Genomic DNA, 27345 nt, shown 5'->3' with positions numbered 1-27345 from the left:
TCACACTATCTTTTTCTTTGTTCAGTGGACCATGAAATTGGGGTCAATACTTTAATTTGACATTAAAATTAGAAAGATCATATCATAAATAACATGTGTACTAAGTTTCAAATTGATTGGACTTCAACTTCATCAAAAACTACCTCGACCAAAAACTTTAACCTGAAGCGGGACGAACGAACGGACGAACGAACAGACGAACGAACAGAAGGACAGACCAGAAAACATAATGCCCCTCTACTATCGTAGGTGGGGCATAAAAATAATGGTGCTTTGAAACACCAAAGATTCATGTTTTTATAACCAAGAATTTTTTTACTGCTTTAAAATGTAGGATTTCTTTCCTTCCACTGTCAATTTAAAGAAATATTAGTTTACCCTTTTTTGATATGCAACGGGATGCGACATACTATGATTCAGTTGTATTACACCTTTATAGCTTACTATGCCATATTGGTTTAACTCATTGTTAAAGACTGTAAAGTGACCTATAGCTATTGACTTCTTTTTCCTTTGGCCTCTGGTGGAGACTCGTATTAATACAACATCAAATGCAGTATTGTGAGTAGATTTCTGACATGTATTTCACCTGCATATGTACTTAAAAGTTATTTTTTGCTTCAGGTCATTGAATGATTGATTTCTCTTAGAATTTTAAAGGTCCCAGTGTATAAACTCTACACACAACAAAAGCTATTGTATTTTTATTCAATGGTACAATTGAACTAAAAATAGGTTTAAGTACCTTGACCAAGAGGAGATGACTGTGTGCAGTGTGTGGAAAGTTTTATTTGGTTTGCAATAAAGTTGAAAGATTACTGGTAAATATAGTGATCTTATTTGTAAGAATCAAATCTTAGGTAAAAATTCTCTTCTTGTTTTTAACGGATTACCTTTTGTTTCTTAATATAAAACATATAAAACATATAAACCATAAATATTTTATAAATTTTCTGATTTTATTAAAGCTAAAAGATATCTTTCGACAAATTAACAAAAACATATTTGTTTTAAAAGGAAACCTGCTCTGATATGAAAAATGAAACAGAAGACCAGTGGACAGGATACAAGTGCAGTACCATTCATAAAGTCCCTTAATAATTCTTCTATCTTTTGAATGAGAATATTGTACAAAGGTGAATACATTTTTGTATTATGTAAAGATGTTTAAAACTTAGGTTTAATACATGGAATTTCAATAAACCTTTCCATCAAATAATACAGAATCTGAAATGTTTGTAGTGAAAGGTTATGTTAGTAATTAGTCCAAATCTTATTTTTAATTATAAACAATTCAATACTTATATAAGAAATCATGAAAGGGATAGCAAAAATGAATGTTTATTTCAAATTTGGCTGTCAAATTGAGGAAAGAAAAAATCTATATTTCAACGAGGGTGGTTAAAGGTTATTTTCGTGCAACGTGATTGCCATTTTTTCATTTCACGTTCAACATGTTTTTACTTTTTTATTTGATGTTCAGTCGTGCCAGACGGGTGCCTCGTTCAACCTGTTTTGCTTATTTAATTTTACGTGCATCGTGATTTTCAAATGCTTATTTTGCGTTCTCAGAATTTTTCAAATACAATTCAAACACTTGGCAGGGATCGTCAAGAAATACTTTTTTAAAAGCCGTAAACCATATATATCATAAATGTGTATACTAAGTGCTAAATCTGGAATATCAAGTAATCTTGTGACAGCCGGAGAGTTTATATATACAAGAAGACAGTGAATAAGTCACAAAAGGTTCACATCAAAGTCTTTATTTTTCTTGCAACGTTCATGACAGAAATCATTTCACTTTCAACGTGAAATTATGTCTAATTTCACGTTTTTTCCGTTCAATGAAATGTTATTGAAATTTTGTCAAAAGTACTGGACAGGATAAAACTTTACTCATGCCAAGACTCAAGTACATGTATTTCATAATTTGTAACAAAGATAAATTCTGCACAATCTTTTGAAAAGTGCAATTAAACTAAAACTAAGAGGGGGAATTTTACCACCCTCTTCAACAATATTATATGTTACTAAAGGGGGTTGGGAATAACCATTCTGCTTCAAAAATAAAAGTCAAAAGTTGACATTCTCCCAATTAAAAAAAAAAATATTGCTTCAATTTAAAAGCTAATGGAAAAATAACATAACATAATGACCATTAGACATTATGAATGCACAAATAAAACTTATGAAAATACATCAACTTAAAAAATAAAGCTGACATCCTTAAAAACAATTTGAATTTTCTATTGAAATTTTGGTAATTTTTACCATAAGTAGATTGTAAGTTTTGACAATATTTGTCTAGCTATATATAGTGAAATCACTATCAGTATGTTTGGATTAAAAATTTTACAATTTGGCTCCATCATCATCTTTTCTATCATTAGTGGTATCTTGATTTGATTTGATTGGTATAATTGCACCATGCTCTACAGTAGAGAATTTTCCAAAGTTCTTATTTCCTTCCATTGCTTTGCTTACTGCTTCTTCCAACAAAGTTTTAGGCTCCAGGTAAAACTAAAACAGAAAAAGTGAATGAAAGACTAAAATCTGACACTCAAACAATGGAAAATATTTGTTAAAACAATACATAACAAGTGAAACTGCGAGCTACTGCTCACTGATGATACCCCCGCCGCAAGTGGATAATATTAATAGTGTAAAAATAGGCAACAGGAAGTTGTTGAGTGATGAATCTGAAAACGCATCACACGGTATAGCTGACTTGTATAAATCCTGAAACCAAATTTCAGAAATCCTTGTATTGTAGTTCCTGAGAAAAATGTGACGAAAATTTTCAACTTGGCTATCATGTGTAAATTCATACAAGTGTTCAGTAAACAGAAAGTTGTCAAGTGATCAATCTGAAAACCCATCACAAGGTATAGTTCAATTTTTAACTTGGCTATCATGTGTAAAATCATACAAGTATTCGGTAAACAGGAAGTTGTCAGGTGATCAATCTGAAAACGCATCACAAGGTATAGCTAACTTAGATAAACCCTGAAACCAAATTTCAGAAATCCTTGTATTGTAGTTCCTGAGAAAAATGCGACGAAAAATATTCATGGGACGGACTGACTGACGGACTGACGGAAGGACAGATAGAGGTAAAACAGTATACCCCCCTTTTTTAAAGCGGGGGTATAATGAGAAGGAGAAGATGCCAAAGGAGGGGGGGGGGGGGGGGGGGGGTGGTAAAAGACACAAGTCAATGTGAAACAGATATTACCATGATTTATAAACAGCTGCGATATGAGAGCATGATACACCCTTCATCTTGTGTGAGAAGTTTTATTCAATAATCATAAATAGTTTCTGAGATATGGCACAACATGTGAAAAAAACACTATTTTTTACAAAAAACTCAATAAATTTAAAATAAAATTTGAATCATCACCAAAAAGTAAACAAATCTTTAGATTAATATAACTTAAAGGTGTGTAAAGTTTTTAGCAATAGTCATTAATGGTTTTTAAGATACAATGCAACATGTGAAAACCTCCCTCTTTTTTTTAACTAAAAACTCAATAACTCCAAAATATAATTTTCAATCATCACCAAAAAATATACAGATCTTAAGATTAATATAACTCTGAAGTGTGTAAAGTTTTAAGCAATAATCTTAAATCATTTATGAGGTATGGTACAACATGTGACCCCCCCTTTTTTTTTAACAAAAAACTCAAGAACTGGATTAATATGATTATGAAGTTTAGAGCAATAATCAGAAATCGTTTTTGAGATACAGCGTGACATGTGAAAAATGCACACCCCTGTTTTAGTTATAAAGTCCCGTAACTCAAAAACTTAAATTCTTATTTCACCAAAAATTATACAGATTGTTTGACCATCATAAGAAACAACCGTTTTAAGTTTCATAAAATTTGGATAAGTAGTTCTCAAGTTACAGTGTGACATGTGGACGCTGGACAGATGGACATACAGACTGACTGATACCGGACATTTGTATACCATAATACCTCCCGTCAAAATGTATAAAAAGAACCAAAAAAAAAGCAAAAAAAATACAGAAAATATAACTAAGAAAACTAGATTTAGCCCTGGAATCCAAGGAGAACTGAGGTGAACAAGAAAGGTCAACAATTCCTCTTCCACAAGTGAGATCCATCAGGTTTGTTAGAATTTTGGTTCTCAACTAATCATTATTGTCAAAACAAGGATATATGTGCATCTCACTGCACTATGTTTTTTGAATTCATAAACACAGGTAGAAAAAAAACCGCTGAAAATATCTAACAAGAGAGTGACTATGGAAATTCATATGCTCTTTGTATAATATATACCAAAAAGGAATAATATACAAGTTGTAGAGAATTTTCTGTTATATTTGTTTCATATTCAGAAAATTCTACTACATGCTCACATTCTGTGCTTCACCTGTGCAGCATACCTTATCTGACATTCAACATACTTTAACTGTTTTTATTGAATGTATCATTAAATCTCACTTTGATTATGCTGCTTTCATACTGTACATTCAGAAATTAGTGTGAGGTTTTTATTATTGGGAATAATGCAACTAAGATAATATTGCAATAATATTAAGAGCTCTCGCTAAACTACTAAAATATATACTTTCACGAATATTTTCCAGAAATTGGAATAACTGATCTGACATTTTTCATAAATTGCAATAATAAACCCATGCAATAATTTCTGGATTTACAGTATATGTGTATTTAGCATGATTGTTCTTATTGAATATTTAATGTTTGGAATATTTTAATTTTAGATCTTATTGGATATTGTATGTTTTTGAATGATTGTTCTTATTGGATGAGTACAACTAAAATTTTATGAGATAATGTGATTCAATTTATCTCAAATGCATACAGAATCAATAAAGCAGAGTACTTTATAAATACCTCATGTGATCCAAGACCATTGAATGTTCCCCAGTGAATAGCAACAGAGCATTTAGATCCAACTTCGGTATGAACCTTAACAGCTTCTTCAGGATTAATATGTTGTGGCTTCATAAAATATCTATAACAAGATGTTGGTAAGTAAATAAAGTAAGTTTAATAAAGAATACAAAAAAGAGAAGATCATAGTCATTTCAAAATAAACATAAATATTATGCAATGTAATAAAAGGACAATAATTGTAGTTTGCTAATTGAACAGCTAAATAGAATATTTCAAGACATCAGGAAAGAATAATTCTCTACTGTTTAATTTTTGAACTGATGTAAAGAGAGAGGGAGCAATTCATAATCTAAATCCATAATATCTATGTTGTGGGCAGCATGTCAGATATATCAAACTGATTCAATCTATGAATTGTTGAATTAAGATAATGCTTTAACTGTCTAGCTCATGTAGAAAAATGTCTCTTATTACCAGTGATTGTTTGAATCACATCCTTCCGACCTTCTGAATAGCCTATGACCTTGTCAGGTCAGCATGAGATCATGTTCATGTGTGCATATCCTTTTATCTTTTTTGACTGATAAGGACTCGCCCAGAACTTAAAAAAAAGCTTTAAAAGGAGTTTACACAATAAATATTGTGATTACAGAATAGTTTAATACCTTGGTGCATAGCAGCCTATAGGTATTGCAGACAAGTCTATAGGTCCATATTTTTCACCAATTGTTTTAAAGACAGGACAATAACCAGTATCTCCTGAGTAGTAAAATGTATGACTATCTTTACTTTTTATAACCCAGCCACACCATAGACTCTGTAAATACACAAACAATATATCATTATAAAGACATAATCTATCAATCAGTTTAATTGAGGTCTGGAGCTGTCATGTCGGTCACTGCTAGTAAACCATTGTTAATTTATGTATCATGATACTATCATGGTCATTTTGCTTAGTTTCTTTTGTTACCTATTCTGACATCAAATTTTGACTTCTTTTAAAATAAGGTTTTTACTGTGTGTATTGCTATGTGTTTCTTTATTCTACATTAGCTAGAGGTATAGAGGGAGAGTTGAGATCTCACAAAACATGTTTAACCCTGCTGCATTTTTGGGCCTGTCCCAAGTCAAGAGCCCAACGTCTTTGTAAGTCTTGTATGTTTTTTTAATTCTAGTTCATTCATATGTTTTGGAGTTTAGTGTGACATCCATTTTAACTGACTTATTACACAATTTTATTAAAAGGCCAGCTGAGGACAATCTCTGATTTTCACTTCGTTGAAGACCAAATAGTGGCCTTCGGCTGTTGTCTGTTCCTTTGACATATTCCCCATTTCCATTCTCAATTATATTTTTTTCAGCATTTGTTTTAAAAGAATAAGAACTAAAGTTTAGCTTAAAGTCAGGTTTTTTTGGACCTTTTAGTAAAAATAAGTGCTTTAAAGCCCACCAAATTCAAGGTTCAGCAATAATATGGTAATAGATCTTTCCTTTTTAAATGAAAATAAGTTATATTATCTATCATTCTAGAAAGATGATGCTATGATATTCCATGTCATGAGTCAAATTAACTCAATTTTGTTCTTTAAGTCAGATGATATCTGCCCTTTTTCAAAAAAAAAAATAAGAAAATAAATAAATATGGAATGTGTCCATACTCTATAGGGACACAGATGATGTCACCGCTAACATATCAGGTTATACATCTGTAATGTTACATAACTCAATAACTGTAAAAGTGAAGCTGCCAAAATTTGAACTTTAACTGAGTTTAGTGGTAATAAGCATTATATATACATTTCATTAAATTAAGTTGAGACAAATTTAAGTTAGGAGAACAGAAACGAAAAAATCCAGTATTTTTTTCCATTTGTAAAGGGGCATAACCCTCGAATGGTAATCAAAGTGCTTGTAAATGCTGAATGGTAAAGATTGCTTTAATTTATCAGTTGGTAGTAAAATTGAATATTCCATTGTATACAGCATTGGTTTTAGTTGGTCCAACTTCTATTCTGGACAAAGAAAAAAAGCTCCAATTTTCAAAGAAGATTTCAAAAAACATTGATTGAAGTTCAACTACAATCATGGATAAAATTTATAATTTTTTCCATTTGTAAAGGGGCATAACTCTATAACTGTAAAAGTGACGCCAACAAGTCCAAACCTGATCTGTATTCAGTGGTAATAACATGTGTATAAGTTTCATAACATTTATTTGAGGCAAACTAGAGTTAGAGAATGGAAACCAACTTTGGGATGCCAGTGCTATTGTTAGGCCATAATTAAGTTTTCCATGTTTAACAAAGATACAACAAGTTTGATTTGGTTAATTTCGATCATTTTAACAATAATCGATCTAAAGTAATGATTTCCAAATTGGCTCAAAATTAATATGTTTTCTCATTGCAAATTATTTACTTAACACATTTTGACTGAAGCCATGGTAAGTTTAGTTTTTAATGATCCTATTTACCTTCATTGCATCTGTAGCAGTTCTCTGACTCCAGTGTTGTGCAGGTACACAACAAAATTTCATTTCTTTGCCTTCAATCTTGACAACATCTTCTTCCCACCAAGTCATTTCCTTAACATTTACACAGTTATAACCTTGAAACCATGATCCTGTTCCTTCTGGTACATACCAATTTATGTCTTTAAATCTGCTATTCAATTTTTCAACAGCATCATGTTCCAAATGATCATAATGATTATGACTTACAATTACAGCATCAATTTTGGGTAGATCTTTAATTTCACATGGCGTGGGTCGATATCTGATAGGTCCCACTACCTGTACTGGTGAACAGCGATCAAGAAAAACTGGATCTGCCAGTACTGTTAAACCATCAAACTGAACTAAAAATGTAGCATGACCAATCCACATGAATTGAATGTCATTTTTTGGTGGATTTTTAAGTTTTTCTTTTCCTTCTTCATCAAGTTTATGAACTGGAAGTGTCCTGTTTAACTCTTCCTAGATGATAAAATAATTAACTACATCAAGGTATTTGTATAGATATAAAGGGTTCATGATTTTTATAAATATTATGTCAATAAATTAGTGAAAAAAAATACTATTTATAATTTTTATGGTAGTACTACATCATTGAATTTTGTCAATCAGCCATGCTTTTATCCTTAAGCTGTGTAAGAACCTGCTTCCAGATGAAAATTTACATGCCATGTTCACTATCCCTTTACAACTAGATGAAAACAACACAAGTTCAAAATCTAGCAGGTTAGAATAATCTATGGAGAAAAGACCAAGCTGAGTGACCCAGGCTGACAGAAAACGTTTTTGAATGGCTTTATAATATTAATTTTCTTACCTTGGGCACAAAATAAGGAACAGATGATTTTAACTAAATCTTGTTTAAGAGTTTTTAAATATTAATATTTTTTTGATAAATGCAAGGACGTATTATAAAACGTCCTTGATAAGAATAAACAGTATGAACACAGGGCGAACATACTATACTGGCGAAAGAACTCAGGACGAACAGACCAAGAGCGAACATGTAAACAGGGTGAGTTGTCCCAATACCAAATTCATGCATGCGTACTACAAATATATACAGTAAAAACATACGGTTACAAATTGTGGTCATAAACCTTGTGTTAAAATTTCATAGATTTCTATTCACTTTTACTTTTGCGAAAACTAAAAGTATTCGGACGACGACAAGGCAGGCGACGACTCCAACGTGATAGCAATATACGACGAAAATTTTTCAAATTTTGCAGTCGTATAAAAAGTAACCCAGACTGTCCACACTAGGGACTATATTCATGGACACTGAAAATCAAAGGACGATAACTGTGAACTTGGACCAACAACACAATGGCAAAGAAATCTAGAGAGAAACATACATTTTTCAACAAAAGACAGGTGACTTTATAAAACATTTCAAGCTCAAAGGCTATATTTATAAGAATGTATGTTGCCCTCCCCAGGTTAACCCTCTGTAAACAGACCTGGAAGGCAGTTTTTTGTTTGTTTTTATTAACTGGATGTCAGTCACATGAATGGTTTGACTTGTCCAGTCGAGGCCACTTATTAGTCAATTGTGTATTTATTTAGATTTTCAATCATTTTGATTTCAAACACTTTTCAAAAATGGAAACAAATTATTTTGGGACAAAATATTTTTTTGGATTTTTTTATGGAAAATAATTTTTTGACCCGGGTGGGGGATGGCGGAACAATCATATTTTTAATTTTGGCTTAAATAGTATCCATTCTATAAATGTTTTGAAAAAAAATTTCCTTCCACTATAATATGTTTTTCATTCAAACCTCGTTTGGTATTCCTGCTTCATTTTTTTCAGTCAGTTTCATCTTCAGAAATGTATATGCACCAGGTTTATACCAATCAGTCCATGAAGCAGGATTATTGTATGACACACCATACCCAAACCATCCTTTCTTTATAATAGGTGAATTCTTCTTAAAGGGGTCATTTTCCTCTGCCATATCATCAAATTGTGATCTGAAAGCAAAATTAACAGAAGGTTTATAATTAATATATGTCTTCAAGAATTTATATAATAAGCTTTATTTGTCATATAAGTTACAAATACATTATACTTGTGACATAAATCAAAGTAACAACAACAATAAAATAACTGAGTTGAAAACACACATATCTATATATCTACAAGTAAAACTAACTAAGAGTCCCCTGTCCTCAGCTCTAAAGACTGTTTTATAAAGGAACCTGTTTTTTTCACTTGGAACGATTTAGTATGACTACTGATTTTTCAGGATCAGATAGATTTGGAAACATAGGATTATCTATTGCTATGTCATTAAAAAGCTTTCTACGTAAAACATTATTATCTTTACAAGAGAAACCACTTAAAGTAAAATCAAATGCTCTTTCTTCTCTCGACATTATGATTGATATACACGTAAATGTAGTTTTATTGAAACAAGTACCAAATAAATATATGATCCTGAAGTCTCATTAATTCAAGAACAATTTCTTCCTCATTTATTACAAATAATAATATTAATAATCTTAATTTGGCCTCGAAATATTTATACAAAATTGAGAACAAATTCTGAAATTTTGACAGTCTTTTACAAATAAAAATATTCATAATAAAATTATTAAAAAAAAAAAGTTGTACTTCAGTGCAAATGTGTTAATTATGATGTCACAGTGATGTTCTCAACATGTCTTTTCTTACATTTTTATAAACAAGTATATATACAGTGTCCATAAAACAACATACCCTGATCACATATCCATGTTCAATGAAGTGTAAAAATCTTGTTCAAAACACTTATCTAGCATAGATATATGTTAAAAAGTGCACATCATAATTAACATGAGTACTAACTATTGATTTGACCACAACTATCACTACTATCTCAAACCAAAACTTTAATATGATAATGGACTGATAGATGGAGGACAGACAGTAGAAATTATATTGGTTACTACAGATCCTATGATTTAAATGCAGGGTCCATACAAGGATGCATCAATTTTTCTCATCAAGGAACCTATCCATTAATAGATGAATAAGCTATGTAATTTTTGCCTTGTGAGACTGGAAAGTTCGTAGGAAATCATACCACATTGTTTTACTTTTTAAAAGGTTGAATAAAGGACAAATGAAGAAAACACAATATGACTATTTCAGTAACCCTGTTTCAATCAATCATAACAACTTGGTGTACACTTTTAACAAGAACTATCTTTAAAAAAGATATCCGACGTATTTAAATTTGAGTATGTTTAAAACTATCATTTCGATAACCTTCAGAAGCACAATGACTTAATGATGCAGGACCTCTTTAATTAAATCTCCATCTGAATGTAACTACAAGAAATTCTTTACTAAGTCTGGTTATATTAAGGCAATAATATATAAGAATATTGTGATGACACCTAAAATTGTTATTTGTCAAAAAATCTAGTGCAAATAAAAAGATACAAATAAACATTTACTACTGTTTACATTAAACTTAATTCATGGTTAACAAAGCTAGAAACTATTGGTACATGTAGTATAAGTAGTATCTTTCTGTTTACATTCACCAAAAACCCGCGGAAATCTCACATGTGTAGGTGCGTTCTAACAGTCATGTACGTTCGTACAACAAAGTTTACATTAAAAATTATATAATTATATAATTGTCCTGAATAAACAGCTGTCATTGATGCAAAGAGCTATTGGAGAAACAGTTATTTGAATAAAAATATAAATCTTAGTAAGATCTAGTTCAAATATTTATAGTTTTTCACTTGCTTTCCATCACAATATAATTTTCAAGACATTTTTTCAAACACAACCAAATCACCGACCATGACAGCATTTCGTCCAATCACAGAAAGGATTTTCGAGCATGTGTAGTCTGTTGCCATAGTGAAGCGTCCTTAAGTTCAAAGTGCACAAACCGAAACTATACCAACTACGTCGGAAAAATAATGCTTTAGATTCAGACAATGTGAAATAAAAAGTACAGACAATTTTGTAAAACTTATTTTTTTGTATGCCATACATAGACTAAGTCCAAATAACAGTACTGCTGAGGCTAATAACAGTAAAATTTCTTGCTAAATGATGTTAAAGGTATTTTTCTGTGCATGACAATAAAAAGTGGACTATCTTAAAAACAATAAAAAATATACTGATTTTGAGGCATCTTCTTCTTTGGAAGTCCAGCCTATTTACAGGGTCACCGCATTAAAAGTATACTAGAATGACTAGTTTTAGATAATTTTAAAAAAAATCCATATTTTTTTTTAAATATTAAAAAATTTATTAGGTTTAAATATTAAAAAATTTATTAGGTTTAAATATGTAATTTGTTTCAGTAAAACAAAAATAATCCGGATAAAAGGTAAATCTTGTATTTACACTGTACAGATCAAACTCCATGAGCATTAAAACTTTAGATTTTAAAATTAAAAAAATGGACAAAACTTAAAATTAATAGGTTTAAAAATGTCCACTTGTTAAATGATAAAAATATGTGATAAGATTTATTAATGTCAGTGACGATGACAGGTTAATTTAACAATCAAACGTGGTTATTCTTTAGATGTTTAATTAAATTCTAAAAACTCATTAACTGATGTTGTTAATTTATATCAACTATTATTATTTTTTATGTAATAAAAAGAACATTGAGGGTCATTGTTATATTATTTATCATACAGCAACAGGTTTAATTCTCTATTTTTAAGTATTTAAGGGTGGAATGGCCAAAAGTCAAACTGTATGCTATAAAATTTATATCATTTTGAACGAAGTGCAATTCATGGAAATAAAGAGTTCTGGGGGTAGGAGGGGTCCTGATCCCGAAATCCCAGGCTTAAAAACATGAAATCCCGAAACCCCGGACTTAAAAAACATGAAATCCTGAAAGTTCAAAAAAATTTTCCCGGATCCTGAAAGGGTCAATCCGAAATCCCGACCTGAAAAACACCTGATCCCGGAGTCCTGATAAAGGTCCTATCCCCCCTCAATAAACAGATCATGTACATGATGTAAGTGGGTCTCATTGGGGTCAAAGCGTGAACTGTGATTGCTATTTTTTTGTAAGTGTGACACATGAAAGTCAAATTATTGTGTTGTGAAAACAGGAAATGAGGTCTAGCGGGACCCGGGAAATGACAAAAAAATGAGAATTGCTTACGTATATAGTGTAAGGGGGATACAGGAATCTGACAAAACAGTAAGCGGGATCCAGGATCAGAAACCCCCCAATGAGACCCCCATGTAAAGCAGGGACTTTCTAAATTCTAAATACTGTACAAAGGAAACAATGTGAATCAAACAAATGTTTGGAAAAAAACAGTCACAAATGTTATTGTTCTCAAGTTATAGTTCTATTGACCATAGAGGCACATTTTATATCTGCACAACAAAATAGAAATAGTAGATATTGCCATGCATGGATAGAAAACAAGTGCCTGTGATTCTCTGTATAAGGAAGAAAAAAAGAATTTCAAAATCCCTCCCCCTAAAACACGCTACCCATATACACTTTCAAGATTCAAAACCTATAAACATATGAAACCACCTTTCGTTTTCTTTACAACATGCCATTGACAAAATACTTTGTAATGGGGAAATCCAACATGTTTCGCTTTAGAAAATGAAAGTAAACATATTCAGATTTTACCGGAAGTAATTTCGTATTTATCTCCCTTGTTGTAACATGTTTAGAAAAGACAGGCTAAAGCTTTGAAAGATACATTATTCAAATGCCTCTCCCACAAGCTCTTTTAGCTCGACTTCAAAAGCGAGGAATTGTTAAAGATGAGCAAAAATCAGGTTAATAATATTTGATTGAAAATAAGATGCAAAGTCACTTCTGCTTGTCTAAAAGGTTTCATTACCTGAAAACACATTTTTCGTCTCTATCAATATATATACTATATATGTTGATGCTAAAGCCCAAAGCTGAGACTACAGGATATAACACATATATTCTCAGCCTTCAGGTAGCTGTGCTTTAGCCTAGGGTAAGGTCTTTTTTAGGGGTGCAGTGAAAGCAGCAAGTTGAAGTAAGGCGTCAAAGAAAATAAAATAAAATAGCCTTTCAAGACGTCATAATTATTTGGACTACAGCTGTATTTGTTGTTTCATTTCAGCACAAGAGATGCATGCAGGATTTATGTTTCTATTAGTATTGAAAGTATACCAAAATAAGGTGGGCTAAAAGGGATAGGATCCTTCCAAATGAGCCACACAAGGATCTTCGTGAATACATGTATCTTACAGGGGTACAAGTCAATACACCTAATCGCTATTTATTCCTTTCTGGATAAGTTCTAACATAACACAACCTTTTCATCCAGTTGAAGCTATCTGGGACCCTGTTTAAACCAGGGCGTAGCTACCTAAGGCTCGACTAGGCACGTGCCTATACATAAATTTGCTGATTATACCCCCTTTGGAAAAAATAATAAGGCAGCAACCATTTGATTTTCGGGGGGGGGGGGGGGCTATGGTTTTTTTTGGAAAAAAAAGTTTGTTTCCAGGTTTTTGGTGAAAAAAATAATTTGTTTTGGACCCTGAGAAAAAAAAAATTGTTTGTTTCACCCTCAGCTGCCACTATATGTAATGCTAAAATTGAAAAAAAAAAATTTGTTTTCGGCTTGTCGGTAAAAAAATAGATTGTTCTTCGCCGAAGGCGAAATCAAAAGTTTGCACAGAAAAAAAACCATAGCCCCCCCCCCCCCCTGAAAATCAAATGGTTGCTGCCTAATTGAGGAAACCTGTATAGGGAAGAAGTATATTGATTAAGACCTTACTAACTTACATTTAGCGGGTGCCATCAAGTAATCACTATGTCCGTCTCTTCGATTGTCGATATCTGTTTGTCAGTCTGTCCACACTTAATATTGTAAGGTAGTTTGATTTGACCAATTAAATATTTATCAAAATAAAGCTTACAAATAACATTTGTTATCACTCTAGTCACTCCCTTTCGATTTTGAGCGATTTTCAACGGCGAGTATTTTTTTTTTTTTTGGTATGTGGACGTCAGCAATGCATGATGCTGTAAGTTTACTATTTTTTTTTTTTTTTTTATAGTTAAGTGATATTTGCCAACGAAAATATATACATGTACTTCGCACTGTCTTTGGAAGCAAACACATCTGTTATTTTCATATCTTGTACGTTTCAGTTTACAATGTGAGACGAGCGACTTTCAAATTTATCTCTTTTTCCGATATCCAATGACCCCTCAATGTTGATGTTGATACGAGTATAACTGATTTTATCGGCAGAAAAAACCGTCGACTTGACTTTGAGTAAATGTATCATTGTGTTTGAAACTGGATCTGAAAATTATTCATAAAATTTCAGAAATTTTAGATTTGTTTAACCCAAATTTGAGTTAAAAGATTCATTCAAAAAAGTTGAAAATCTTTTCCTTTGACCCTCTGTGGGCCTTAATCTAAAACTAGTCTGATCTTCACTGGGCATAATGTAATAATTTTTTTTCTTCAGATTTTTGATAGTACACTACTACGTTAATTCAGGTGTTAATGTGAAAAATTATTCATAATTCTTCGAACTTTTCTTCACAAACATTATCATGATAAAAACCAGTAAATATGATATTTTTGTACACAAAATTATGCAACTAAAATGCTGAAAACCGTTTTCCGTCGGGGGGCAAAGCCCCCTGAACCCCCTACCAGAGCTCTGCCCTGGACCTACTGGGGGCCTTGAGCGGCCCCCAGACCCCCTGCCGATTTGTGCCTACAGTTGATTTGATACCTAGCTACGCCCCTTTTAACAATTCACCATGCACAATACTTTTTAATGAGGCCTGTTTAAACTACCGTAAATATTTCAAACAAAATTTTTTTTTACTTCATTTTAATTTTGAAAAAAGTGGATCATACTCTTTTAAAGTTCTTGATGATCGCTTTCTAAAGTTTTTCCTCCCTCAGCTCTCTACTGAAAAACCTCTATTTTCGGCTGCTGGACCCAAACAGGAAGTTGTGTAACGTGTTTGGCTTATGAACTATGTGTTCGTATCCGTTTTCACAGAATCTGAGATACTCCAATATCAATCTTTTAATTAACTCGAAAACCTAACAATAACTTGGAGGCTTTCCTTAAAAACTACAAGACCAGTTCTTAAACTTTGAAACTTAATAAAGAAATAATAATATTCACACAAATAACTTTATATATCAAAAAGTAGCCTGAAAACTAGAATCTCAATTTATCTTTGATCCTTTCACTCACTCCGAGGTCCCAACTGATTTAACAAACAATTATATTAATGTCGAGGGAAATTACAGTGTCGGAACAACCCGGTAGCTTCTTATAATTGTAATACCTAGTCTCCGAAGCACCAAAGTCACCAGACTTTTACAAACCACCTGTTCGAGGGACTGCGACCATTCCCGAGGGAAATTACAGTATCGGAACAACCCGGTAGCTTGCAACAGTCGTAAAGACTTCAAAAACCACTTGCTTCAAAACCAAAAGCTTTCAACTCAAACTATGTGTAGGTTTACAAACTTCTCAATTCTAACTTCTTTATTTGCTGGTATTTTCTTCCTTTTTAACCATCAACGGCCAAATAACAAATGAGCGAACTTGCACCATGTATCGGTGTCTTTATATACCATGAGCGCAGACCTCGGAGAGAGCACCGTAGCAATAATTAACGCATCTCATAACAACCGAGGATAAAAGGATGATTTGATATGTAGTTTTCGTTAACATATTGTTCAAATGGGTAATTAATCATGGATTACAATTCAACGATAAATTACAAATATTGTCTTATGCCTAAACTGCATTTTTGTCACAGTTGTTTTAATGACTGTTTTCCTGGATTGGACTAAATAGCGATAAGGTGTATACGGCACCTGTTCAAATCGGCACCCATAGAAAAAGTTAATTTCAGGTATACACATAAAGGTATCCAAACAGCACTGGTACAATACACCTTACCGCTGTTCCCGGCTGATCCGTCGGCTTGAACTTTTTAATCATATTTTGTTTTATGACGTCAAAATTTTTATGGAAACCTGTGTGATATCCAGTAATGGCGGACATACAGCAATAAGGTGTACAGACAACTTTTGAGTTCTATTCATTTCTATCAAACACTTTAATTTAAGTGAACATTTTGGTTGCAATCATTTTAATGTTGTAGACATTTTGTCATGTTGGTTTGCTGTCTTAATAAGAAAACTACTACCCTATACATAATTTAAAAGAGAGGTAAATCCGAACATACCTAACATTGTATGTTAAATGTTTTTGAATTACCTCCCTAACACTGCTTGTAAATTGTCTTAATCATGTTAATTGTCCATTGACCAGAAAAACTTAGTTTTTCCCTTTTTTTGCCCTTTAATTCCATACAAATTCATTCCAACACCTATTCAACATCAACACTACTAGGCGTCCTTATAGCCTCCTTATAGGCTTCCTCATTGTTTCATTATCGGCTTCCTCATAGCCTCAAAGGCATGATAGCCTCATAGGCTTCCTGATAGCCTCATGCATTTATTTTTGAACCATAATTTCAATAGACCACTTTCGAGTTCATCCGTCACCGAAAAAAATTGTCAATTTGGCGCCCCTTTGTGACGTCATTTAACAGATAGAGGGGGTAGCCTGTTTCCCTGCACTATCAACGTTCATCAAGTGTCTAAGTGATCGTCATTGTGCAGGATACACCAGAAATAATTTTTGTTATGTAGGTACTTAAGCACAATTCTCTAATGACAGCAGTGCTGATTGTCAATTATGAGAATTTAGTTTGCTGAATAAATCGTGCAATATAGTATTATAATTTTCCAACCACTCGCTCAACATTGAAATGGAAGTGACAATGCCCCTAAACACACAAATGATGTTTACTAAAACCAGAGTTTTTGACGGAAATGCATCGAACTCGAAAGTTGTCTATTAGATTGGTGTGATGTCAAGCCAGGGGTCTATACTTTGCTACTTTTCAGTATGCACATAGCTAGGCTCTTGGTTTAGGCATGGAGCAAAAAAATATTTTTTTTAACTTAGTTGGTTCCTCAAGGGCCAAATTATAATTGTGAGGTATATATATACATGTATATAAAGTAAAAGTTGTAATTAAATTATGATTTATGTTTAATTCAAACATGGATACCAATGGCATTGCTACACAATATTTTCCAGGGGTTTATTTACAAGATAGGTAATTATAGCAGGAAAAATTAGGTTGATAATAATGTGAGCACTAAATCCTTAATTTTACATATCATGAGTTCAAATGGTGTGTTCTTAAAGAAATCAGGGTTAATTTAATTATTTAAATTACTATGAAATTACTATGAACTCATTATGTGTGACTTTAAGGATTTTGTTCACTGACACATTTATTAGAAAAATTGAAATATAGGGCAAAAATTTACATCAAGATGGATTAATTGTCAAAGGAATTTGCAAGAAGATATGAGATTGGATGTTTACTTAGGTGTTAACACACATTTCCCTATTACATTATTATTATGTCAAAAATTTGATCACAATCCAAATTCAGAGCTGTATCATTCAAGCTTGAATGTTGTGTCCATACTTGGCCCAACTGTTCATGGTTAACCTCTTGGGTTGTATAAAGCTGTGCCCTATGAGCAGCTGGTTTTGTATTTATTGGTTAAAAAGACAGTTTGCTTTAAAGGAAGTAAAGTTAAGAAGTTTTTAGCCCTAACAAAAGACATACTGAAGATTCACTACATGTATTATTCGTTGGGTACCAATTTTCGTGGATTTCGTTAGGAAAGGTGAACCACGAATTAAATGTTTAAAGAATAACAAATTTTCTATAGGCTTGTATGCAGACCTCGGCAAAACCACGAAATTAAATATCAACAATTATGTAAGTTTTCCTTAATCCATGAAAATTAATACCCACGAAAATTAATGAATCCACAGTATATGTTTTCCAATATTATTTATTATAATTTATCATGTTGATCCACATATGTTTTTATTAAATGTACGAGGGTGGTGATGCAATTTTACCATCAGGCGTCAGTCAAATGGTCATTTTGGCTACCATTAGCATCAGTTGTTAAAATTTTACCTTGATTCGTCAAAATAATCTGATCATGATTCCTCAGATGTCTCAAATAGTTATTGTTACTGTTATTTAATAAAAAAAAAATCAGCTGATTTTTTTATCGTCTAAAAGAAAGTGTACATTATATGTTCATGTACTTAAAATTACAGTTTACGTCATTTGGCAAGAATGTTTACCATTATACATCATTGAAGGTACATATGTACCCCCATTACTACCCTCATGTTCTCATTCTAAATTTTTAAATTTTTTAGCTGATGAAGTTGAGGAGGTTTTTGCAGAAGATTATGATGACCCTGTGAAAGAAGCAGAATATGCAAAGCCAGCAGACATTCCTGAACCTCAATCAGAAGAGGAGGAGGATGAGGAAGAGGAAGACGGACCTCTCATCCATCACATCCCAGCATGCCCTAATAGATCTAATAAATACCACACATGTGTCGATTACTGCAAGGAAAAGTGGGGGATGAAAGAATTCCAGAAAGACTCCGATATGACCAGAAAAAGAGACAGAATGTTAGGGAAATATCCATTACCAGATGGTTGGTTAGAAGTGGCTGATCCTGAAACGTAAGAAAACAGATGTTAAAATCTACACATTTGCATTTACATGTACATTAACAGTATTAATATTTGTATCAGTCAGGAGGAAAACAAATGAAATTGTGCATTTTATTAAAATTTCACCATAAGATTGTGATTTTTAACAAATACGGAATTTAAGCCAATATGCCAAGAACAGACCTGCCAACTATCCCGATTTTCGCGGTATCATCCCGATTTTTACCCCTCAACCCGAATCCCGATATCAGGATTGTAAAATTAGTCAAAATCCCGATTTTCAACAAATATACCAGAAAAATTTATTGTTTACCGATTTTGAAGTTTTTCTGATCAATTTTAAAAAAATCAATCATTCTACCTGGGGACATATTATGACAAGTTAATGACCCTACGCTAATCAACAGTCACAACAGGTGTCATAATTAGTGGTTGTATGTAATCAGATTACCTAATGGGTCGTAACAATCCTCAAAATTAATTTGTATAAATTTGGTCAAACAGCCTATCAATTTTAATCAATTTATCATACAAGCACAATTTGCAACATTTGCCGTAGTTCCACAGCAAAATCATAATTAATTGAAAGATGAAAACTTTAAAGAACTCTCAAGAAAACATCGTTTATCTTGAAATTTGTTTAATTTTTGAAACCAGACATCGTGTGTCTGTTGATCTAAAATCGACGCCATTTTGTATACACTTCTACTGTGTTACTGTATAAGCCTCAGCAGGTAAGAGCACCTCTGAATACAAAGAAAGATAACTCAAATTTAATCCATTTTCTCATTGATACTGATATAAAGACCATGAGTAAGACTAAATCAAAATCTGTCTTCATCCTTCTTACTTTAGGACATGTAGTTTTAGGTGTTTTGAGTCAAGGTTCATAGATGAGAAGGTCTTTGGAGAGGGGAAAAGGGGGGGGGGGTCTCTACTTTGAATCTTTTATTTTTAATGCCATTTTCTCTATTCCTTAGTTATTTTGTCAATTTTATAATTTAATAGTACAAGAATCATGCAAATAAAAGTAACCAAGGCCTACAAGCTAATCATTAGTATACCAAAAGAAAAAAGAATAGAACTTATACTATATAGGAGTAAAAAACAATGCTCACAGAAAAGTCGCTAAAATTGTAACCCTTAAAAATCTTGTCGCGCGCTAAATCCCCCATGGAGATTTTCAAAAGTTGGCAGGTCTGCAAGAAAACTTCAATGCTTGGTTCACATATATATAGTAAAATTCCATGAAATAAGTACTACTCCAATAATATGAATGAATCCTATACCATGAGTAGCCTTTTAAGGCAAACAAAGAATTATCATTTTTGTTTATTTTACTTATAGAATAACAATATTTTCCTCCATATCTGATAAATTTGTCATGATTTTTAAGTGTCTGGTATACCTTCAGTTATCTTTCTTGAGCAACTCTTTAGTTTTCTTGAGAATTCAATCATGATAAAATAATTTGAATTTTCCTTTCACTTTCAGAAATAGATACTATTACTGGAACTTGGTAACAGATCAGGTGTCATGGCTGTCCCCCGTTCATCCTTCTGCACAAATTACCTTATCAGCCGACAAAATACAAGGTAATTATGACTCTTGATAAAAAAGGAACTACGTAACTTACTGCCTTTCTTATAATGCTGCATGGCAACTAATTACTCTTTCCCACTACAATTGAATTATCTCCCTTTAATAGCTGAAAAGATTTCATATATAAAAATTGAAAAAAAAGTACATTTGTAGTTGTATGGTTGCCAATGCGACAAATTCAAAAAAAAGAACTAATAAGAATAAAATTTGATATGCATCTACTAGTGTCCCTTTATCACCTTAAAGATTTCATAAGATGACTGAACATGAGATTATTACGTAACCTTCTTAATGAAGAAGATTAACTTGAAAAAGTACATGATAATATTTTTTTAAACTGTATTGTATAGTGATATCTTCCTATCTACACATGTGCTTAGGGGACTTATTTTCATTAACATCTCTGTTGTTAAACTGTTTTATATGTTTTTGGCAATATTAAAGTACAATGTATTGGATTCATTTTAAAATAAAAATAACATGATTTTTTTTTATATGTTTTAGCAATATTTGGAGATTCAGCTATAGTGAGTAGCCATGACGACGATTTACATCTCAGTGATGATGAAGAGATGGATGTCAATGATTCAGAGAGTTCACCTGTAGGTTTTATTTGTAGTTTATGAATTAGTTTCTAAAAACATTTCTGGCCCATGGAAATTTTCTTGTAGATTTGACATATTTTCTGGTTTTAAACAAATATATATATATATATTCTGTCTTGTTGTATGATAGGCTTATGATTTATCATAAATTTGGCTGTTGGTTTTATCTTTTGAATATTTCACATTTTGCCTTTTATGGCTGACTTTAGAGAACTGGTTTTGCTCATTATGCAAGTCTGTACGGTGACCTACATTTGTGTATAGTTGCAAATACATCCTTTTTTTAGCTCACCTGGCCCAAAGGGCCAAGTGAGCTTTTCTCATCACTTTGCGTCCGTCGTCGTCGTCCTGCGTTAACTTTTACAAAAATCTTCTCCTCTGAAACTACTGGGCCAAATTAAACCAAACTTGGCCACAATCATCATTAATGTATCTAGTTTAAAATTTGTGTTTTTTTACCCGGCCAACCAACCAAGATGGCCGCCATGGCTATAAATAGAACATAGGGGTAAAATGCAGTTTTTGGCTTATAACTCAAAAACCAAAGCATTTAGAGCAAATCTGACATGGGGTAAAATTGTTTATCAGGTGAAGATCTATCTGCCATGAAATTTTCAGATGAATCAGACAACCCATTGTTGGGTTGCTGCCCCTGAATTGGTAATTTTAAGGAAATTTTACTGTTTTTGGTCATTATCTTGAATATTATTATAGATGGAGATAAACTGTAAACAGCAATAATGTTCAGCAAAGTAAGATTTACAAATATGTCAACATGACCAAATTGGTCAGTTGACCCCTTTAGGAGTTATTGCCCTTTATAGTCAATTTTTAACCTTTTTTCGTAAATTTCCATATCTTTTACAAAAATCTTCTCCTCTGAAACTACTGGGCCAAATTAAACCAAAATTAGCAACAATCAACATTGATGTATCTAGTTTAAAATTTGTGTTTTTTTACCCAGCCAACCAACCAAGATGGCCGCCATGGCTAAAAATAGAACATAGGGGTAAAATGCAGTTTTTGGCTTATATCTCAAAAACCAAAGCATTTAGAGCAAATCTGACAAGGGGCAAAATTGTTTATCTGGTCAAAATCTATCTGCCCTGAAATTTTAAGACGAATGGGTCAACTGGTTGTAAGGTTGCTGCCCCTAAATTGGTAATTTTAAGGAAATTTTGCTGTTTTGGGTTATTATCTTGAATATTATTATAGATAGAGATAAACTGTAAACAGCAATAATATACAGCAATTTAAGACTAAAAAATAGGTCAAAATGACCAAAATGGTCAATTGACCCCCTATGAAGTTATCGTTTTTATAATCAATTTTTAACAATTTTCATAAAATTTGTGAATTTTTACTAACATTTTCCACTGAAACTACACGGACAAGTTCATTATAGATAGAGATGATTGTAAGCAGCAAGAATGTTTAGTAAAGTAAGATGTACAAACACATCAAAATCACCTAAACACAATTTTGTCATGAACTGTCTGCTTCCTTTGTTTAATTCACATATACCAAGGTGAGCGACACAGGCTCTTTAGAGCCTCTAGTTTTATGATGGGTTGTTATCTCATTTATACAACAGTCCTTTATTTTTGGGATACGATTGCTTTCAAGCAATCTGTAGACTTATACCGGTGGCTCAGAGCATTGCCCTCACGTCAATCGTTTTATTCTAAACATTAAGGAACATCTCAGATTCTTATGATTGTCTTGCTTTAAAAGGTAAAAACAAACAAAAGGATTGAACTTTAACAACTTTCCTATAATATTCTTTTCATAATCTTCATGTTTAATAATTCCATTGACTTATATGCGTGTTTTTAACAACCCGGAAAATCAGAATTAAGCAGTATCTATATTTAGTGTTTATATAAATTTAGAAACTCGTCAGAGGGAATTCCCAGTTTTGATAAAATACGAGAGTTCTCTGAGTTCTGATAATTCTATTTCTGTCATATAAGAACTGAAGTGGAGTTTTCTTATATGTTACCGTTATGAAACTGATATTTGAGATTGTACTTCCATAAAGAAATAAAGAACCATCTAGGTTGTTTAATAAACATTTAATATACGTTCTTGCTCCAGGGTTTCTTTGGAAATTTTGCGCATGCATATAGTTTTCTTGACATCAAGGGGTTTTAGATTGAATGGTTGCTCTGGATTCCCCACTCAATTAATTAATTTATAACTCATGGGATCTTTTCTATGTGTGTCTGCTATTGAAGGTTATTGTTGTTGCATAATTTTAAATCATATGCATCATTTGAATTAAAATAAATGTCTCCACATCGTAGAACACCCCTTCGGGCGAAATGGAGTCTTCCATATTATCGTTTCTAGTTGTCTCCCTTCCATAAGTAACTTCCGTGAATTCCGAATCAAACAAGTCGAGTATTTGCTCGTTCTGTCAATAAACGTGGTATTATATTAAAAATGATCGCAATTTAAACTGATAAATGTGTACAGAAAGGAGTCATGATCACTGACCCAAAGGAAATTAAATATTTAAAGGGTAAGGAATGGGGTTCCTCCTAGAATTAATATAGGAAAATAGGTGATAAGATACGAGGTGAAAATACCTTCTCACTCTGAGTCTCAGTGACGGCTGTGGAAAGTAAACTTGGAATTGATAGTACAAAAGTAAAACACAATAGGCCTAATTACGTTATTCATGCATACACTTTTATCCGGGATTGGCTATTTTGTAACTATTTTACATGTGCAGTTGAATTAGTTTTGAAAATAATATTATCCAGCTACATGCATGTGTCAATGAAACAACGGCAATCGTATCCCTCAGAGCAATCTGCTCTTTGATTATTGTCTGAATTTGAAATCATGGGCAAAAGTCTGCATTTTAGGCTTGAGATGCTTTGGAAAATGTGTGTTTGAAGTCAATTTCTTCAAAATCTAAAACAGAATACAGTACCCGGTTGTCATTACTTCACTATTTATCTTCAGAACTTTTGCAGAATGCTTACAGTAGAGTTTTATCTTTGGTAGAATTTATTGTTTTTATCATCAGTGCATTCATTTATTGTAGACACTTCTTATTTTCTCCCTTTTTACAATTATTAGTTTTTTCAGCTTCAGTACTTATAAAATAAAAAAGAAGTCTTATGACCAAATTTAATCAAATAACGTCAGCCAATCAGAAGACGTGTTACGTCCAAAATTAAATTATTCACAAATATCTTTCAACAAGATTTTTTAAACATTTCAAATGTTCATATAACTTTTACAGAGTAGTAGTTCATCCAGTGACTCTGATTCTGATGAAGAGTTTGAGAGAAAGCGTCAGCGTACAGATACTAACAGACAAGATGACAAGAGAGGTGGAAGGGGAGGGGGTGGGGGAAGTGGCAGAGGAGGAGCTGGTAGGGGTGGTGGTGGTAGGGGTGGCAGAAGAAACCAAAATAAAAAGGAAGAACTGGATCCAATGGACCCTGCATCTTACTCTGAAGTATCAAGGTATATAATAAATTTCTTTTCGAGTCTTCTTTGTCTCGTCAATCAAAAGATTAAAACCTCATATGCAAATCTAATCAGTTAAGAAAATCATACCTACAGGGAAAGTTGACAATAAAAAAGTCCTATAAATATGGCTGGACAGTTAAGTGTTATGTTTATGATAAAATGGTTACAGAAGAACCTGATATTGAGTTACAACTAGTTATGGAAGAAGATAGTAGTAACTACTCATTAAGGGATTGGTACGTTCTACTCAATTTAGTACTTGTACCTTGAAAAATGAAATGAAAGAGGTGGTGATTGGTGAATATAACAAAACCATAGGAAATACCCCAAAATAAACAGAAAAAACAAGCAGTGTTCACAAATTCTTTAATACCCAAGCTCCCTGTAATTCCATGCATGTTATGAGAAACATATTAATCAGAACTCAAATGGCAAAAGAAAGTTCATAACAGGGCAGTGTTAAAACATATTCTCTGAATACATTGAATTTCACTCAGTTGGTAGCAATTTATTTTGTTTATCAGTGGTTCCATATTTGTATCTTCAACTGCTGCTGAACTGTTTTAATCATTCTGCATCATCAACATTGTCATCCATTCAATTTATCATCTTTGAAACTAAATTAACAAAACTTGGCAACAATCATCAATGGGGTATTTAGTTTTACAATGTGTCTGATGACCCAACCTGCTGACAAACATGGATGTCATGTTAAAAATAGAAAATAGGGGTAAATTGCAACTTTTGTCTTGAAAACTGCTATAGACAGAGAAAATCCTGACAGTTGCAAAATGTGAAATGAATTATGGACACCAAACCTGTCTTGCATCTTCTGATAGTTTTATTGCCCTTTAACAACAAATCTACCATTATTCTTTTCATTTTTGCTTATCATCTTGAAAATCATAATAGATAGATGGAAACTTAATATTGCAAAAATAATCTGCCAAATAAATTCTACAAATAAGTCAGCAATGACCAGAACTATTAGTTTTTCCCTATTGAAGCTATTGCCCTTTAATGATATTTTTTTCACAATATTTGCATTTTGCTTATTATCATAATTTTCTGAAAACTATAAAAGATCTATAAAGGGAAATTTAAGATTCGCAAGTCAAGATCTACAGATAAGCTGTCATGTCTGAAATTTTAAGTCTACACTTTTTTAGAGTTATTGCCCTTTAAGCATAATATTTAACATTTTTTCTCTTGCCTTTTTCTACTATTTAAAATCTTGAAAACAAAATAGATCAATAGGAACTTTAAAAAAAGAAAACAATCAGCAGAACAAAATATATTAATACATCAACATGACCTAAATTGTCACTTAGTTCTTAAAAGAGTTATTCACCTGTAATGAGGGTTTTTACTCTGACAAACATGTTCATTGTTGAAGATGCAGGTGAGAAACACAGACCTTATATAGCCTCTAGTTTTAGAAGTTAACTTAAGCTTATTATATTAGAAATAATGTGTTGTTATTTTTGTCAATGCATAATTCAGTGTCATTTTATTTTTCAGAGGCTCCTGGTCATCTGGGCTAGATAGAGGTAATGAGGCCAAGACAGGAGCTGACACTACAGCATCTGGACCTTTATTCCAACAGAGACCATATCCTAGTCCTGGTGAAATCATGCGGCGGAACCAGGCAAACAAAAAGTGATGAGACTTTTCAATGATTAGGCAGTCAACTGGATATTTTAAATGTGTTTGAATGATCTCAGTGAATGAAATTCAATGCATTATTGACATTATGCAAATCCTGTTTAAAATCCTGCATCAGAGTCTGTTATGGCATGTATAGGTTGACCTTTGTGTGTTATGAGAAAAAATAAATAAACAGTCCAACTTCCACAGCTCATACATATTCAAACACAGGTACATGGTTGAACAACTTTTCATTACATATGCATTATTCATCTATGTTTTCATTACATATGCATTATTCATTAATGATTTTCATTATATATGTATTCATCAATGTTTTCAGTACAATGTCTTTAAGTCAGTACTTTCAGTTGTCCTTTATGACCTTTCCATCGTGGTGGCTACTTTTATTTTTACAGCTTAATGTTGATCAAATGTTTCATGACATATGTGAAGCTTTCTCTCATTTTGATGTTTGCATACAATATTTGGTTCAAAGATGTGGTCAAGAAAATGAGACTTTACACTACTGTTTTTTTATATGTTGCACTTATGGTGTTTGTGCTATCAAAATTTGATGGTGGACTGTCTGACGGAATCCACCATTCATTTGTTATTTTCTTGCATCTTGTATTTGATTAAGTGACCTACCTAGCTCACTCCATGGTTTTTGCTCATTGTTGAAGGGCTAAGGTGACCTACAGTTAACTTCTATGCCATTTTGTTTCTGGTGGAGAGATGTCTGTCAATGGTACCACATCTTTATTTTTATAAACTGTCCTTTGATTTAGGTTTTGCATAAGCAACTCAGATTCAATACTAGACACTTGTTTTAAATAGCATCTGATAAGATAAGAATAGAAATTGACCACTTGCTAAAACATATGTCAACACATGCATGGTTTGAGCTGTAGATAATACCATGTACTTGACATACATGGCATAAAGAAAATAAACATTATGGAATGTATGTTTT

General features: G+C 32.4%; 2 protein-coding genes across 2 annotated transcripts; one reads left to right on the top strand and one right to left on the bottom strand.

Annotated features, from left to right (window-relative positions):
• Nucleotides 1-946: 946 nt before the first annotated feature.
• On the bottom strand, nt 947-13057 carry LOC134719143 (N-acyl-phosphatidylethanolamine-hydrolyzing phospholipase D 2-like). Its single transcript, XM_063582123.1, has 6 exons — nt 12943-13057; nt 9199-9391; nt 7375-7875; nt 5564-5715; nt 4896-5016; nt 947-2523 (listed from the first exon to the last, which is right to left on the bottom strand). The coding sequence occupies exons 1-6, from the start codon at nt 12966-12968 to the stop codon at nt 2356-2358; spliced, it is 1161 nt and encodes a 386-aa protein (XP_063438193.1). The 5' UTR covers nt 12969-13057; the 3' UTR covers nt 947-2355.
• LOC134719151 (polyglutamine-binding protein 1-like) lies at nt 13051-26910 on the top strand. Its single transcript, XM_063582134.1, has 6 exons — nt 13051-13196; nt 18720-19035; nt 20521-20621; nt 21133-21230; nt 24490-24716; nt 26244-26910. Exons 1-6 carry the CDS (start codon nt 13127-13129, stop codon nt 26383-26385), a joined length of 954 nt encoding a protein of 317 aa, XP_063438204.1. The 5' UTR covers nt 13051-13126; the 3' UTR covers nt 26386-26910.
• The last annotated feature ends 435 nt before the right edge of the window (nt 26911-27345 follow it).

This window comes from Mytilus trossulus, chromosome 1, assembly GCF_036588685.1.
Source record: "Mytilus trossulus isolate FHL-02 chromosome 1, PNRI_Mtr1.1.1.hap1, whole genome shotgun sequence".
NCBI lineage: Eukaryota > Metazoa > Mollusca > Bivalvia > Mytilida > Mytilidae > Mytilus > Mytilus trossulus.
Note: the sequence above shows the minus strand (reverse complement) of the source record. Positions and strands in the feature narration are given on the sequence as shown.

Coding starts and splice junctions, on each gene's coding strand:
- LOC134719143 (XM_063582123.1), bottom strand. CDS start 12,968: ATGGCATGTTGTAAAGAAAACGAAAG. Junction 7,876..9,198: donor AAGCAGGAATACCAAACGAG/GTTTGAATGAAA, acceptor TTTATCATCTAG/GAAGAGTTAAACAGGACACT. Junction 2,524..4,895: donor ATGGTCTTGGATCACATGAG/GTATTTATAAAG, acceptor TTTCTGTTTTAG/TTTTACCTGGAGCCTAAAAC.
- LOC134719151 (XM_063582134.1), top strand. CDS start 13,127: ATGCCTCTCCCACAAGCTCTTTTAGCTCGACTTCAAAAGCGAGGAATT. Junction 20,622..21,132: donor ATCAGCCGACAAAATACAAG/GTAATTATGACT, acceptor TATATGTTTTAG/CAATATTTGGAGATTCAGCT. Junction 21,231..24,489: donor ATGATTCAGAGAGTTCACCT/GTAGGTTTTATT, acceptor TAACTTTTACAG/AGTAGTAGTTCATCCAGTGA.